Source organism: Anabrus simplex, chromosome 9, assembly GCF_040414725.1.
Source record: "Anabrus simplex isolate iqAnaSimp1 chromosome 9, ASM4041472v1, whole genome shotgun sequence".
Classification (NCBI taxonomy): domain Eukaryota; kingdom Metazoa; phylum Arthropoda; class Insecta; order Orthoptera; family Tettigoniidae; genus Anabrus; species Anabrus simplex.
The window spans coordinates 7,836,946-7,855,165 of NC_090273.1; the positions used below are offsets into that span (position 1 = coordinate 7,836,946).

The 18,220-nt window shown below is 37.4% G+C and overlaps 1 protein-coding gene across 1 annotated transcript in view; it reads left to right on the forward strand.

Annotated features, from left to right (window-relative positions):
• Dnz1 (DNZDHHC/NEW1 zinc finger protein 11) overlaps positions 1 to 18,220 on the forward strand; it is a 114,169-nt gene that overhangs the window by 56,516 nt on the left and 39,433 nt on the right. Inside the window, exon 4 of the mRNA XM_067153547.2 lies at positions 7,734 to 7,892. Within this exon, the coding sequence (XP_067009648.1) occupies positions 7,734 to 7,892 (159 nt within the window). The remainder of the gene's footprint in view (positions 1 to 7,733; positions 7,893 to 18,220) is intronic.

The following is an 18,220-nucleotide window of genomic DNA, read 5'->3' on the forward strand; positions in this document are numbered from 1 at the left end:
AAATTAGAGGGCAAACCTATAAGGAGAAATATGTTGTTAGAGAGAAGATTAATAATAATGGAAGAAGAAATTTTGCATAAAGGATGAAGGACCAGATACTTAGAAAAACCATCCAGTAAAGTGAAAATGTAGGTGTTACCATGTGATGAATGCACAAGAGGTCCAACCAGGTCAATGTTTGACCTGAAGAAGTAGGAGGAAGAGCAGAATGTAAGCTGGCAGATCTAGAATTTAAAGGTTTAGCTAACTGACAAGGTTGACAAGTAGAAACATACTGACAAATATCTTTGCGCATGTTAGGCCAGAAATAAAGAAAAGCAATGCGAGCATAAGTCTTGGCAAATCCGAAATGCCCTCCTGCAGGAGAAGAATGATAATAAGAAAGTATCATGGGTTGAAGAATAGAAGGGACAGCAACTCTGGCAGGAGATTTAGAGGTGGGTTTGAAAAGAAGCAGACCTTTGGAAAACACAAAGGGACCGCGATAGGAAGAGCCGGAAACCAAAGCTTTTGTCTGAATGCAAAAATCATCCTGAAGTTGATGAGATTGGCAAGACTGAAAAGATAATGGGAAATCAAGTAATGAACAGATTAAATTATCCAATGGCGGTGAATCAGAGGTGGGGAGCAGCTGGAAGTTGGTAGGAGAAGAAGCGTCAGAGGATGAGGGAACAAATAGACGAGATAGAGCATCCGCAACACAATTCTGGGTATTCGAGATGAATTTAATGGAAAATTTAAACCAGGAAAGGCGGGGCAACCAGCGGCCAGTTTTGCCCATCTTGGGAGCATTAGAGAGAAGCCATGAAAGGGCTTGATTATCGGTTTTAACAATAAATTCTTTATGATCAAGGTACTCAGAAAAATGTTCAAGGGTGGTCACTAAAACCAAGGCTTCTTAGATGGAATAATTACGTTCAGTGGGGGAAAGTAGTTTACTAAAACAAGCAGTAGGCAAAGGGGTACCCTCAACAACTTGATTAAGAACTCCAGAAATAGCATAATCAGAGGCGTCAGTGTGGACTTCGAAGGGTAAAGAGAAATCAGGGAACTGCAAAATAGGGGCTTTGATAAGAAGAGATTTAAGAGTAGAAAAAGCATGTTGTTGAATAGGAGTCCAGAGAAATTTAACAGTCTTGCGTTTGAGATAGTGCTATGGTTCAGCAATATGAGAGAAATTAGGAATAAAACGGTTATAAAAGAAAACCATGCCAAGAAAGGTACGCAGTTGTTTGATGGTTTTACGGGGGGGGGAGTTGAGTAATAGCAGCAATACGATCAGGATAGACAGAAACACCTTGGAAAGAAATGATATGACCTAAAAATTTAACAGAAGTTTGGGCAAGAGAAAGTTTGGAAGGGTTAATAGTAAGACCTGCCGTATGAAGACAAGAAAGTACATCGGTGAGGTGAATAATATGGGAGTCAAAGGCAGGAGAAAAAAATCAATAAATCATCAACGTACGGATAAAGATATTTGTATTTAATATCAGAAAAAAGGGAGTCAACAAGGCGTTGCATGACCTGGGATCCTATATTGAGACCAAAAGGAAGCTCAGTAAATTGATAGAGACCATTAGGTGTGATAAAAGCCATAAGTTTAGAACTAGCAGAATCTAAGGGAATTTGGTGAAAGGCGGAATTACAGTCAAATATGGAAAAATATTTAGCATTAGCAAAAAATTGAAAAGCGTTTTGCAGCTTAAGAAGGGGATTAGCATCATATTTAATTTACTATTGAGATGACGATTGTCTATGACAAAATGCATGGAATGATCAGGCTTATTGACAAGAAAAGAAGGTGAAGCATAATTCGAAGTAGAAGGGATAATAGTACCATCAGCAAGCATCTGAGATATGTGTTGCTCGAGAAGTTCCATACGAGGTGGACTAAGATGATAAGGGGGAGATCTGACGGGAGATTCATCCAAGAGATCAATATGAGCCTCATAATTGCGGACAGTACCAAGATGTTCCGTAACAACGTCAGAAAATTGATTGAGTAGCGAGGTTAAAACTTCGTGCTGAGACTCAGTAACATAAACATGCGAGTGAGAAAGATGTAAAGAAGTGGGGTATCAGAAGGGTTAATCAAAGGAATGCTAATCACAGAATCAAAATAAAAAGAAATAGAAGAGGTTTGAGTGTGGAGAATTAAACCAGTATGTGAAAAAAAATCATAGCCGAGTATAAGGGGAGTAGGAAGATCTTCAGCGACGTAAAAGGGAAAAGACCATGAAAATTTAGAAATCTTTACTGTAAGAATAAGTTGACCAAGAATGTTTAAAGTGTGACGTGACACAGAAGTACATAATAAGTCCGAAAAACGTAATTGAGGTGTGGATGAAATTGAAGTAATTGCTGAAAGAAAGAGGAACTGAGAAGTGAAATAGAAGCTCCAGAGTCTAATAATGCAAGGGAGGGAATATTCTGAAGTACAGCAAGAATATAAGCAGATCAAGCTTGACACATTGGTAAGAAAAACGGAGAGGCGGGTGGCAGATTTTGCCCCATAGACCGAATGCTGCCTACAGACGGCGGGAGAAAGCGTTTCCCGATCAGGGAGTTGGACAATAGCGAGCGATATGGCCTCAACCTTGACAGCGAAAACAAGAGAGAGTGGAAGTGGGTGGATGACGAGAAGAAGTAGAAGGAGAAGAGGGGAGGAAAGAGGGAGGTGGAGGTGGGTGGGAAGAATTGGAAGCGGAGGGGGAACAGAAGCATTACTATAAGAATTGAAAGTGTCCATTTGAGCAATATGATAGAGGTGAGAAATAGATGCGGGAAGAGAAAAAGGGTTAATTAATTTCCAAAAGGGAGGAGCAGCATAAAAACGAACCAGAGAAATAATTTCCTGAGGGTGTGCAGATATAGTTAGAACATCAGCAAAGCCAGTGAGAGAATCCAAAAAGTCATAAGTCCATTCATCAGGACGTTGATGACGACGTAAGAAAACAGAGCTTAACTGCTGTCGAATTTCATAGAGAAGAAAATAATTGTGTAAAATAGAACAAAATTGAATCCAGTCGTAGCAATGAGAAGTGCTGTAAAAGAAAATTACTAAAATGACCAGAAGTTTTAGAATACAAGAGAGAAAGTAATTGAGAAAATGGGGCCAGGTTCAGTTTTAAGAACTTCCGAGCAGCAAACGACCAGAGTGTAAGTTGGTAAGGATGCGTCGAAGTGAGGTGGGGGACTAGGTCTAAAGATTTCTTGATAAGATGGAAATTAATAGCCTGTGAATGAGAAGAGGTAGAAAATGGGTTAGGAGATTCATACAAAAATTGTGGAGACGGAGTAGCCTGGGGTGGGGAAGCGGTTAAGAAAGGTTTGGGAGGGGGAGGGGGCGATTGACATATAGAGGATTTTGTAGGACGGATAAAAGCGGTATAATCAAGAGATGGTTCATTCGGCGGTAAAGATTTTTCGGAAGAAGGTAGGTCAGAAGACAACGTAGAATCTGTAGTCGAAGAAGAATTCTGAGAAAGTAAATCATAAGCAACAAAAGGGTTTGGAGCAGAGGAATTGACGAAAATAGGAGAAAATGTAGAAGAAGTGTCAGATTGATAGGGAGAAAAATTGTCTGAAAAGTAAGCCATAGTAAGAAGGCAAGCAAGAGACAAGGACTATACCAAAAATAAGAATAAAAAAGAAGAGACGGGAATCGAACCAGAGTTACTCTGCTACCACGCGGTGGTAGCAACTGCTGCAGTACACAGCTGTTGTGGTAATATACAAACGATGATGAGATAATATAGTTATAGAATTAGTTAATATTTATAGCTTAAGCATAAAAGTCGTAGAAGAGGCACAAATAATAATAATAATAATAATAATAATAATAATAATAATATTTGAACGATGGACACGCGCAGTGAGAAGGAGCTAGGCCAAGAGAAAAGTATATAGGAACAAGAGAAACCAAAGGTTAACAATATAAATAAGATATATTTAACAATAAATGACTAAATAATTAAACATTTCACAACAAGATAACAAATTGAAGACAAGAGTTTGATAGATAGTGAATTGTATAGAGGAAACCTCAGAAGATAAGAAAAATGTGCCACATTACAATATAGATAATAAGAAATGCATCAAAAACCGTATGAATAAATATAAAGCGTAAGCCGAATAAAAAGAAACAAACCTGAAAGAGAAAAAATATGCGAAAGGAAGGGGAAGGGGAAATGAAGTAGGGATCGAACTGGGGAAAGGATTCTCTTCGCGGTTGTGTTTATACTGCGGGATCTGTTATTATTATTATTATTATTATTATTATTATTATTATTATTATTATTATTATTGAAGGTAGCATTGGTCCTAGGAAGCAGATATTTTGATTTTAAAAATTACATTGTCTGTAGCACAGTTCGTGATTGAAAAGTTCTAGCAGAAATAATGTCTTGCATGTATGATTTTGATATCAAAAATAGCTGGCGAAAGCAAAGTTCAGCTGGGGGCAGATAGCCCTATAAAAAATTGATGTCAAAATAACATGATGATAAGTCTTGCTCACCAAATCACTTGGAGAAATAACAGTCCAGATGGTAATGACAAATAGAACGTAGCACAGTTGTTTTGGTGCTCCACCCCTCTTGAGTTGAAGGCAGACTCAATTCTTAGAGCGCCGGAGTGAGAATATATAGCAGTACAGAAACATCGAGAAAGGTAGAAAAGCTGAAAGCCAGCATGTTCCAGAAAAGTCACAATCACGTGTCCAATAGGTAAGCTCCAGTACACACACACGCGAGCGGAGAAGGCGATGCGTGGAGAAGATGACGTCAGAGTCACGTGATGAATTGAGTAGACAGACGACAGGTGAGCAGACCAGTAGAATGAGTGAGGCAGCAACGGCGTGATCAGAGAAAGAGCAGCTTGCACAGGTAAGGAATATACGTAGTATTAGCAGAGATCGTAAGGTACAGCCCCAGCATTTGCCTGGTGTAAAAATGGGAAACCACGGAAAACCACCTTCAGGGCTGCCGACAGCGGGACTCGAACCCACTATCTCTTGCATGCAAGCTCACAGCCGCGCGCCTCTAACCGCACAGTCTGCTCGCCCAGTAGTAAAAGTTTAGTATTTTGTGCTGGCCTGCTCTAGAGGCTGGTTGGGAAGTGATCCCTACCACCCCCTCTCCAAAGTGACTTTGATGCTTAAGCTGAATTCTTTGTGGAGTGTGGTATGAGAGAGAGAGAGGGGGGGGGGGGGACTCCTTGTGGTCATTATTATTCTCTTTGATAGTTGTAAAATTCCCTGTTGATTTTTCCATTGGTGAGGGGTTATCTTTCAGGTTTTCACCTAGAGGACCAGTTTCTTCATGAATAACTTTTAATGAAGGGTCTGCATTTTGCAGTTCTCTGTTGAGAATTTCAGCTGCAACTTCATCAGTCATTATTGTAGAATTTTATCGAAATCAAATTATCCAACATATCATCAAACAAAACAATGTCTGGAATATCTTTCTCTGAGAAGTGCTTTGGTATCTTTTCATTTTATCTGCCCTGCAAATAAGATTTTTAAAAATAACATGCTTTATCTTTGCTTAGTGTAAATTAATGTATTTGCAAAAATACACTTGTTTGTGGTTTATACTGTTGTTTATACTTCCAGATACTTTGTTTTCACAACTTATATGCTTCTACGATAAAATCAACGTGCACCCTACCAGGACGCATAACATTCAACGTGTTCTTACAAATGTCACCAACTCAACATATTACGGCACACGAAAAGAAGAACATGCTTCATCAATAATATTCAAGACTCTTAATAGCTCTAACAACAGTAGCTGCCCAAAATATCGCCAGATATTACAACCAAATATTACCTAAATTGCAAGCAGATTATACAAATACTTATCTAACCGCAATTATGTATATAGTTATATATTTTTACGGACCCATTATATCGGAACATCATAACTAATCAAATACTGTTGTGAAAACTTCGTTAACCCCATTTTACCCAAACAATGTATATATAGTACCACATATTAATAATGTATGCAATGTATTTTTAACAAGGTATATATATACACCACTGTTTTAGTTATGTGTCCAATTTAACAAGATTATCCAATGCCTATGCTCAACAAAATAAATAGTTTTCTAAAAGTTCAACCCTATTCCAAGACATAAAATAACAATAATAGGCTTTATAAACTGATACTTTAGTATTTAAGATATATGCCAACAAGGTATTGCATACTAATATTTTAATCACAAGTGTCCAAACCAATAATTCTACATTTTCATATGACTGATCAATAATCAATTAATGTAATTTAAGAACCAATTTTTAATGTATATTACTGAACTTACTACTATTAATTTACACAAATGTATGTATATCTCATTCCACATTGTACAACCCAAATTAGATAGTGATAACATGAAAAATAGCATGTAATTTCATGGATGATGTATATTAGTTAACCACTTACCTTGACACTGTATGCTGGGAAACTTAGGATTGACACATACAATAGCTCAAATGTACCAAGACATACATACCAACATTTATGATCAGTTGGACTTAATTCAAGTTTTAATCATTATATGTGATGTTTTTGTAAAATATATCTTTTATGCATGTCAACTGAAGATGACCCCCTAGGGGTCGAAACCGGTCTTGACCATGTTTACTAGCTGAATGTGAATAAATTTTGTATTGATAAGGTGGTGACTTATATTTATATTGTTTTTGTAAAATGCGGTTTATATACATTTAGCATTATCTGATTTGTGAAGGCTGATGCTTATGCATATTGGCCGTGCGGTCAGGGGCGCGGGACTGAGCTTGCATCCGGGAGATAGTGGGTTCGAATCCCACTGTCGGCAGCCCTTAAGACGGTTTTCCGTGGTTTCCCGTTTTCACACCAGGCAAATGCTGGGGCTGCACCTTAATTAAGGCCACAGCCACTTCCTTCCAACTCCTAGCCCGATCGTTTACGGAAATGTTCGTTAAATAGTGGACATGGACTCGTACAGCAACACAAGACTTCTTCAATTGGTGCTCGTAAGCCGATCTTGTGCAGATTTACCAACACCGCCTTGCTAACTTCAGCAGCTGATAAAATTACGACACAAGATATCCAATTTTTTCTTTCAAATAATTTATCAGTGTGACAAACCCTCACATATCCATTTCATGTTGTTTCTCACCATCCTGTACAACTCGTGTACCAGTACTTTTGGATGTGTTAAAGTGCTCTTCGAACTGTCTGCTCTTTTTGCCCCCAGTGCATCAATTACATATTTCTAACTTCAAGATATTTGAAATAGCAACTATTTTTCAGTTTATCATATTTACGTTGGATTCGTGTACCTGTTACTCCAGGCATATGAAAATAAAATTTCTCTATATCTAAAGGCTGTTCACCACGCCAACCAACAAAATACTGCCACTTGACAAAGAAGTGCTAGCGCGTAGTCACATGAGAATAAAATGTCCAGAGAGTCAATATATTTTTGGAGCAACTAGCGTATGGAAAAGGGCAAAGGCACAAATCGTGAATCTCATTGGAATCACTAGGCTGGAGATCGTTAAAGCCACAGTCTCCTCTTCCCAGTCCTAGTCCTATTTCTGAAAATCCATGAACAAGTTAGCAAACATAGGAAAAGAATTATTTTGAAAGGGACTGAATACATTATTATTATTATTATTATTATTATTATTATTATTATTATTATTATTATTATTATTATTATTCTCTCTTTTTTTTTTTCAGGATAAACAACTGCGTTGGTGAACAGAACCAGAAATACTTCATTCAGTTCCTCGTTTATGTGGGAGCTCTAGCAACGTACGCTATAGTTCTCGTCATCGTTTCGTGGGTGGTAGAGTGTCCCGAATGCAGTACCGACATATCTGTTAAGCAAAGTCGAATGTAAGTTTTTATAATTTATCCATTGAAATTTTGCTTTGAATTGTTCCATTCTTAATGCTGCATTTCTATACAGTTGTTTTATTTTAATGCTATTTCAACATCAAAAACAGAATTTCTTGCAAAGGGGAAAGGAATAGTTCTAGATGAAAATTCCTATCTTGTCTGTTGAGAGGAATTGTAAGTCGATTAGACAGTTGTTATCGTCAGTTGAGGTTGAATATACTATAACAAAGTACAGTTCTGTTGGGTAGTTGCTTTAACTTTTCAAAGATAATCATTCACCACTGGCCTGCATTTAGGGCTGACACCCAGGTGGCAGATTCCTTATCAGTTGTTTACCTAGTCTTTTCATAAATGATTTCAAAGAAGTTGGAAATTAAACAAACATCTCCCTTGATAAGTTACTCCAGTGTCCGACTCGTTGGCTGAATGGTCAGCGTACTGGCCTTCGGTTCAAAGGGTCCCGGCTTCGATTCCCGGCCAGGTTGGGGATTTTAACCTTCATTGGTTAATTCCAATGGCCCGGGGGCTGGGTGTTTGTGCTGTCCCCAACATCCCTGCAACTCACACACCACACATAACACTATCCTCCACCACAATAACACGCAGTTACATACACATGGCAGATGCCGCCCACCCTCATCGGAGGGTCTGCCTTACAAGGGCTTCACTCGGCTAGAAATAGCCACACGAAATTAAAAAAGTTACTCCAGTCCCTAATTCCTCTTCCTATAAATGAATATTTGCCCCAATTTTTTGTCTTGAATTGCAAATTTATCTTCATCTTATGGTCTTTCTTACTTTTAAAAACTCCACTCGGCCTTATTCATCTACTGATGCCATTCCATTCACAGCTCGGAACATTCTGCTTATCATAGTTGATGATTTTCATTTCTGTGGTGATGATTACTTAGTTTAGCAGAATATTCCACAGGATGTTCCAGCAATCAACACTATAAAAGTACAGTATCGAATAATCAATTACCAGTTTTTGTTCACTTGAAACCATCTTCAGCTCAAAAATACATGAATTAAGAAGATTTTGACAAACACACATTAGAAACAAATGATATGACTAAAATATTGTGTGTTTCACTAAAACTGTGTTCATTTTTAAAATTAACCTTCTTATCATTAGAAATATGAGGCGTCTAGTATCAAAACCTGCCAATTCACTCAAGGCATATTTTTCAATATGGATGAAAAACCTGCAGAGACAAAGCAGTGATGGTCAGAAAAGATTTTTTTTCACAGTTATATCCTTAATGGTTTAATATTTTAGTTCCGCTGTTTTGAGAAATCTAACTTATAATTAACCCATCTTTTTTGTTAATTTAAATTTTGACTTGGCCGTTTTTGTTGCAATTTTGTACAATTTCAGTCTGTTTTTGTAAAACTGTGTTCTTTTTAAATTCCAAATGCTTGTGGAAAAAGGCAATTAAATGAAAATAAATTGATATTTTAATTACTTTTCTTTATTGCAATTAAAAAAGCATTTCAGCATAAATGAGATGATAATAAACGAAGAAGAACATCATAAAGCTGAGGAGAATACAAAATAGGATTTCTCTCACTAAAAGTTTATAGTTTACTTAGATCTTGAACACAGTAAAATAAAATGATCGTCAATAATAGTCATTTATGTTAATAGAATCATTATTAAGATAGGTACTGTTCAAACATACTAAGTAATATTGTTGTTGAAAGTCTTCAATTTGCTCTTATTTATAATACAATATCAGGCATTTCTCGTGGACTATTGATGCAGACTTCAGAGACGGTGTTGGAGCTCTCATGACCAACGAAAGCTGTTTCACTTGCTAATATTACAGTTTTATAAAACTGCAGTGCTGGAAGATTTCTGACGCTATATTATTCATTCATTCAACTTCGCTAATCAGCCAACTAGGGACCACGATAAACCTCACTTTACATTCTGGCATTTGTTGATCTTTCGCTTGATCAACATCGTCTTCATTAGTTCACTGTGTTTAGCACGACGTTCTTCTGTCCATTTAGCACCAGTTGCCCGTTTTTCGTTCCGGAAAGTCCCAAAAGTCTTGATGGCTGCTCTGAAAAGATTTCGGTCTTGTGCATCTTCTGCTTGTAGGCCCAGTTTATCGTTCCATATTTGGTGTTTAGTTGTGGCTATATTATTATTATTATTATTATTATTATTATTATTATTATTATTATTATTATTATTGCTGCTATGGTTTTTAATGTGAGTTAGAACACACACACACACACACACACAAACATGCATAGTTAGATCATCTTATTTTCTTCTCAAATGTGCTCATTTGAATTCTTTTTTAATCTCGAAAAATGAAACGTAGAAACCCATATTTTAGGTTTGACAGTTCTGCGAGGCTAATTTCTGAAAAGACATCAACCTAAAATTAACCTAACTGCTTCAAGAATCAAACAAGAAACTTCAATAATCTGTAGTAAAATTAAATGAAATATTATTCTTACCACTCTCGGTCTCGTTGTTGTGATTTCCACTGTGACGTATCTCTTGTTCTCTTTCTGGGGGTTTCGTTTCATTTATTGATGTTTCCATTATGTGGCACAAGGTATGAAAGTAAATTTTTCAGTTCACCACTCGGAACAATATCCACGTTACAGCACACAATAATGACAAATTACGAGCACACCGGAAATAGGATTGCTTTGGCGCCAATGACGGTAAGGAGCCTGCAAATACGTAAATCAGTGTTGCAAAAGAACAAAATACAAAATATTATGACTTCAAAGAACATACATTACAAGGAACGATTTTGCCTACTGATATTATCACATTGTTGCTTAATGTAACAACACAAGGTTCCAGACAATAATGTTGCATCATAAAGATTGTCGCTCGTTCCTTGACATGGCCGGTTTTGAATTCACTGGCTGCATGACTTGGCCGATTCTGTTGCACGACCGAGAATTCAGTGCTCTATAACAGGAAGACATGGACGATTTTAAAGCATATTCTTGTTTCACCTGATAGTGCTATACTTCTATTTCAAATTGATAACCATAACTCATTTTTGTAAATTTTGTGACTTGCCCGGTTTTGATACTAGACGCCTCATATGTTATAAAACTGTGTGTTCAATTTACTTGAACAAGTTAATCGTAAAATATTATGCGCTCGTTCGGCTATGATTCTTCTAAGTCATTGATGAAGGTAATAATGTAGTAGTTGACATGTGGAAAGAGTACATTCTGTGACGACTATCTGCCAAGAACAATGAATATGAGAAATCAGGAAGGAGATGATTGGTGTCGTACCAGAACGACAACATCACGAGTTAGTTTGGGAAGATGTCTCAAATGCAACTGGAGGAAGAAACCAGGTGAGGTATTTGCTCTTGTTTTATTGCAAAGAACACATTGTGTGCAGAAAGTGACTAGCTGACAGAATTTGGCAATAAATAGTCAAAGACATGATGTAAATTGAATAAAGTCCATTATGTGAGATTTGTACATGTTAAACTTTACTCATCATCATCATCATCATCATTTCCCTTTATCCAGCTGTAGCCGGGTAGGGGCAAATATGGTTCCTCTCCACTTTCTTCGGTCTTTCCACCACTCCTCCTCCAACACTGTATCCCAGTCCAGGTTTCTTTGTATAATGCTGCGTTGGATGGTATCCTTCCATCTCAATCGTGGTCGTCCACGGCCTCTCCTTCCTTGGATTTGCATTTCCATCCCCTTTTTTGGCATTCTTTCGTCGCTCATTCGCTTTATGTGCCCAAACCATCTTAAATATATTCTATTCTATCATTCATTTTTTCCACTCCAATTTCTTCCCGGATTTTCTCATTCCTTATTTTGTCTCTTCTACTCTTCTGTATCATACTCCTCAAGAACTTAATTTCGGCTGCCTGTATTCGACTCTCATCCTTCTTTGTCATTGTCCAAGTTTCTGCTCCGTAAGTTGTTATGGGTACATAATACATCTTGTACATAGTACCCTTTGCTTCCGTTGGCACATCTTTGTCCCATAACATGTTTCTTACACTATGATAGAAACAACTTCCAGCTTGAATCCTTTTACTAATCTCAGCATCCAGTCGAGCATTCTCCATTAATTCACTTTAAACTTTACTACCACTTCTAATATATTGTAGACATAGAACAATCACATGCAGCATAATGAATATAGTAATGGACGAACGAAATGCAGAGACTTGTATTTATTAGCAACATTGTTTTCACTATTAAGTTCTAAATTTTACTGTTGTCAATTATTGTTGTAGATACTCTGTTTAACATAAGTGTTAAAATGGGTTATATTTTCAATAATGTGCACAGAATACTGGTCAGGCATAATATAAGTTTGTGTGCTAATAGTAGCCATGAAATGTTATTAGTGTTTTGTTTTGTTTTACCTGTAATTACTGCTGTGCTTATTTCCAATTTTAAGTTATTGTACCCTGTATTACCATCTAACGAAAATGTAGGCTATGCACTAGACCAAAGAATGACTGAATAGGCGGCTAAATTTGTAGAAAACAGTTGAGTGGTTACAGTAAGTTACAGGACTGTGAGCAACTGAAAAAAACAAATCTTGTCAGAGTTGTGAGATGGACAGGAGACAATGCTATGTGGTGTTAAATGGAATAAAAAGTCAGATTGTGGAAAAGATTTAATTACCATGTTGATGGTTGAGAGTAACTCATGAGGTTAACTCTAAAGTACCTGACTGACTGACTGTATTGTTAAATGTTAAACAATTAATTTATTGAAACCACCTATTCAATACTAGTAAAGTCTTTAGGACTATAACATTGTCATTATATTAAGTTTAAGTATGGTACATGTTTTGCCCGTCATTGCAGGGTTCGTCAGCCATGAGTTCTAACTCCAAGTCAGAGCTCTGATGGATGCTTACTAGGATTATTCTAAAACAATATTTTTATTTTATTTTTTGTAACAATTTTCACTGGAGTACAAGAACATTAGGTTATATTGGAGTGAACAAGCTGTTCTTGTTTTAAAGTTCAAATGTGACATCCAGTATAAGTTCACATCCAGTGGAAATAATATTAACTGTCAACTCTCATGTGCTGGTAATGAAAATGGCATGATACGAGTGGGATTTAAAACATCTGTACATCTGTACAGTCTGTTAGGAGATTAATTGTACTAGTACTAGCGACGGAAAATCCAAATATTCTCCCCTAGTGAACACCTACATTGCAGAATAAATGTATCCTCAAAATTTCATTTCTTTATGCCCACTAGTTTTGGCTCGGCAATGATGAAATCTTTCTCGTGAATAGTCGAGATTTCTTCTGAGGATGCAGAACACAGTTCTCTGCGAAACGTAAAGAATTTCACCTTATTTTCTTGACATGGCATCAGCACAAAGAAAAGCCTGAATGACACGGTCGATATAAGAAGTCCGTTAATAGAACAATTGCCAATATTACTACAAACTTTCAAATCAGATAATAGTAAATTTTTTGAGACATTTAATCTGAAAACTCCCACCACAAAAACAGTCACATTTACTACTTTGATAACGCATAAAGATTCCCCTCCACAATACACCAAGGTCCAATGCCCCGACTACTGTTTCCTCCCCTACTCCCACCTCGACAACAGATAAAGACTCCTCACCACACGATACGCCAATGTCTAACGCCCCGCCTAATATTTCTTCTCCTAAGTCCCCTACCCGCCCTTCACAACAGCTTCTCCAAACGTATAACACAAGGAGTAAAACCACGAAAGATAAGTCACCGTAATGTAACAAATACCATGAGGTTTTGTACTAGCAGTCAGAGGGGTAAGTGATACATACCAATAAGATCACTGTAAAAGCACAATAACACACAACATTGTCATGTAATTTTCCTTTGTTACAGACACATCATCATTCAAATATTGTGAAACAAGAAAATATATCAACACCTCAAGAATTTTGGATTGACGTCCCTTTTGACTAAGACCTCCTAAATAAGAACTACTGCCAACGTAAAATCTGATCGTAAAAACAAGACTAGTTTGATGAAACTACCCAATTTAGCATTTTACTAATAAATTACAGTAGCAAGCCTCAAAATTAAAATCTGAAGCAGAATTCCACCGTATCCAAGATTATAATCTTCCGACACCAATAGGTTTTAACAAAAATTATGACTCATATTTTAACACAAGGAGTCAGTTAACAATTGTGTTTATCAAACTAGAACTTGAAAAAAAAAAATTTAGTCAAATTTTCATCATTATGAAAACATTATTGTGTTTTGGATGTCAATGTCTTTAGAATAACGAATATTCCAATTTTAGTATTCTCATTAATATTCTTAAACTGTCAATGTGTTCACAAATTCCTATGTTTATGTATTTTACTACTTAATTTTAGAATTATAATTATGCACAAATTTGTCAAAGCAAATTAACAATGACAAATCTTAACCTTGAGATGATTACAAAGGCTGAGGTTGCTTGAAACCAAGCGAAACATGTCCCCATAAAAGAGTGTTGTAGCAATATGAATTTCTAACAACATAAAATCAGTTGCATTGAAAAGGTGGAATAGAAAAATAAAAAATACACAATTGTAAGCATATTACATACCACTTAATCGAGCAACTCGTCTCCTTCCTCCCAAATCTTCCCAGTCCAAACTTTGCAACATTTTTTAACGCTACTATTTTGTTGGAAATCACCCAGAACAAATCAAGCTGCTTTTCTTTGGATTTTTTTCAGTTCTTGAATCAAGTAATACTGGTCAGGGTCCCATACACTGGAAACATACTGTAGTTGGGGTCTTACCAGAAACTTATATGCCCTCTCCTTTACATCCTTACTACAACCCCTAAATACCCTCATAACCAAGTGCAGAGATCTGTACCCTTTATTAACAATCATATTTATGTGATTAGCCCAATGAAGATCTTTTCTTATATTAACACCTAGGTACTTACAATGATCCCCAAGAGGAAATTTCACCCCATCAACGCAGTAATTAAAACTGAGAGGACTTTTCCTATTTGTGAAACTCACAACCTGACTTCTAACCCCGTTTATCATTATACTATTGCCCACTGTCCATCTCACAACCCTATCGAGGTCACCCTGCAGCCGCTCACAATCTTGTAACTTATTTATTTCTCTGTACAGAATAACATCATCTGCAAACAGCCTTATCTCTGATTCCACTTCTTTACACATATCATTTATATATATAAGAAAACATAAAGGTCCAATAATACTGCCTTGAGGAATTCCCCTCTTAATTATTACAGGGTCAGATAAAGCTTTGCCTACTCTAATTCTCTGAGTTCTTTTTTCTAGAAATATAGCCACCCATTCAGTCACTCATCTTTCTAGTTCAATAGCACTCATTTGTGCCGGTAGTCTTCCATGATCTACCCTATCAAATGCCTTTGATAGGTCAATCATAATACAGTCCATTTGGCTTCCTGAATCCAGGATATCTGCTGTATCTTGCTGAAATCCTACAAGCTGAGCTTCAGTGGAATAACCTCTCCTAAACCCAAACTGCCTTCTGTCAAACCAGTTATTAATTTCGCAAACATGTCTAATATAATCAGAAAGAATGCTTTCCCAAAGCTTACATACAGTGCATGTCAAACTGACTGGTCTGTAATTTTCAGCTTTATGTCTATCACACTTTTCTTTATACACAGGGGCTACTATAGCAACTCTCGATTCATTTGGTATAGCTCCTTCACCTAAACAATAATCAAATTATTATTATTATTATTATTATTATTATTATTATTATTATTATTATTATTTGTATCAATTTAGGAAGGCTCGGCTTGTGCCGGTAACATAATGGACTGACTCGGCCTAAGCAAGGAGTCACCCTCTAGATTATGAAACTACAGGTACATATATGTACAAATATTTACAACAGAAATAATTACAACATATACATTTATACAATAAATACAAACAACTTCAGACTTCTTATGTCCCTGTTTTGGGAATCTGTTCTTCAGTATTACTGGAACTGCGGCCTGGAACTTCATGCTGTTTGGCGTGAGTCAGAGGAAAAGTCGTTCCTAGGAACTTTCTCACAATGTGGCAAGTGCTCAGGAGGGTGGCTTTCTGTAGTTCTACGTATGTGTGATGATGCAGCTTTAATGCGGCCAGAGAGCTGTGCAAGCATTTTGGAATAACACCGGTACATGATATTACTATTGGAACTATGGTGACTGATTCTAGTTTCCACAGGCGTTGTATTTCTATTGCCAGTTCTGTGTATTTTGATATCTTTGTGGCTATTGTTGTTTGCAGATTGGAGGTATTTGGACAGGCAATTTCTATAAGGGATGCGGATCTTTTTGATTTATCGATTAGAATAATATCTGGCCTATTGTTGCTGAGCGTGACATCGGTTATGACTTCTCAGTCCCATAGGAGTTTATATGAGGAGTTTTCGAGAATGGGTGGAGGTGTATATTTCCAATATGCAGTTGATGACTGAAGAAATCCACATTTTACAGAAAGTTTCAGGTGAATGATTTTTGCTACCTGATCATGTCGGTGCTTGTAATCGGTGTTGGCCAAGTGTGGGCAACCAGAGATGACGTGCTGTATGCTCTCTGTAGTTCTGGAACAGCTGCGGCAGTTGTTTGAGACAACTGTTGGATCCTTCATGATAAATCTACAGTAGTTCCGTGTAGCAATTACTTGATCTTGGATGGCCAGAACAAATCCTTCTGTTTCTGGGAAAAGACCGGAGTAGGTCAGCCAAGCATGCGACGCAGGTTTGTCGATATGAGGCTGATCCAGTTCATGGGGGTATTTCCCGTGAAGAGGTTTTTGCTTCCACATGGCCATAGTCATATCTTTTGTAGGTGGGGTAGAAACAGGCATTTCTGGCGACGACAGATTGAGAGGTGTATAGTTTATATCAGCTCTGCAAACAGCATGATGAAGACACGATGTATCAGCTCTCGAGTGGAAATATTCTCTTAGACTTGATATCAGATTGCTATGTAAATTGACAATGGATAAGAAGCCCCTACCACCTTCTGATCTCGGGAGTGTAAGACGTTCGGTTGCTGATTTAGGATGGTGCATATGGTACCGGGTGAGTGAAACTGCTGTTTTCGTTTGTAACTGCTGAAGTTCTGTTTGGGTCCATTTTATGATAACGAAGGAGTAAGTGAGCAGTGGTACGGCGTACGTATTGACTGCTTTGGTAAGATGTTTAGCTGTCAGTTTTGATGATAGTACCTTGTTGAGACGTGTTAGATATTGCTGCGCGACATTTCTCTTGATGTCAGCATGTTTCATACGAGTGCTCTGATGAAAACCAAGGTATTTGTACATTTCTTCTTCCTCCAGCTGTTGTATGGATTCGTCACTTAAACTCGAAGGTGTCCCTTGTGCTGAGTAGGATCCTCTGATGACAGTTTGGGTTCTGCATTTGTCCAATCCAAACCGCATGCCTATATCTGAAGAAAACGTCTTGGTAATTGAGAAGAGATGTTGGAGATGTGGTTTGGTAGAGGCATACAGCTTAATGTCATCCATATAGAGTAGGTGGCTGATTTTGAATAGCTCTTCTCGCTTATTATTAATGCTAAATCCATACCGACTTGTGTTCAGTAGGTAGGATAGTGGATTTAATGCCATGCAGAACCATAATGGACTCAGTGAGTCCCCTTGAAAGATCCCTCGTCATATTGATATGGGTCTTGTTGCAACACTGCAGTTTGTTAGAGAAACGTGAAGTGAGGTGTTCCAGTCTGCCATTACCGTCTTCAGGAAGTGAATGATTGTGGGGTCAACTTTATATAGTTCCAGAACATGTATGAGCCAAGTGTGTGGTACTGAATCAAAGGCCTTTTGGTAGTCAATGAAGCACGTGTATAGGTTTCTGGATTTATGGTGTGCTTGTTCCAGGACCACAGTGTCGATAATCAGTTGCTCCTTGCACCCTTTGGTATTCTTCTTGCAACCCTTTTGCTCCTCAGCAATGATGTGGTTTTCTTCGCAGTGTTTCAGAATTCTGTTAGCTATTATAGATGTAAATATCTTATATAGAGTAGATAGACATGTTATAGGCCGATACTTCGCTGGATTTTGCAGATTTTCATCCTTTGGTTTCAGATATGTGATGCCAGTGCACAGGAAAGCAGGGAATGTTGCCGGGTTGTCTAAAAATTTCTGGAAATGTTGAGTCAGAAGGAAATGAAAATGTTGAGTCAGAAGGAAATGAGTACATGTAAATTTCTTGTAGTAATAATTGTGTATACGATCAATGCCTGGGGCCTTCCAGTTCTGCAGTTTCTTGATGCTCTGTTGTATTTCTCCGATCTCAACAGCCTTGGTTG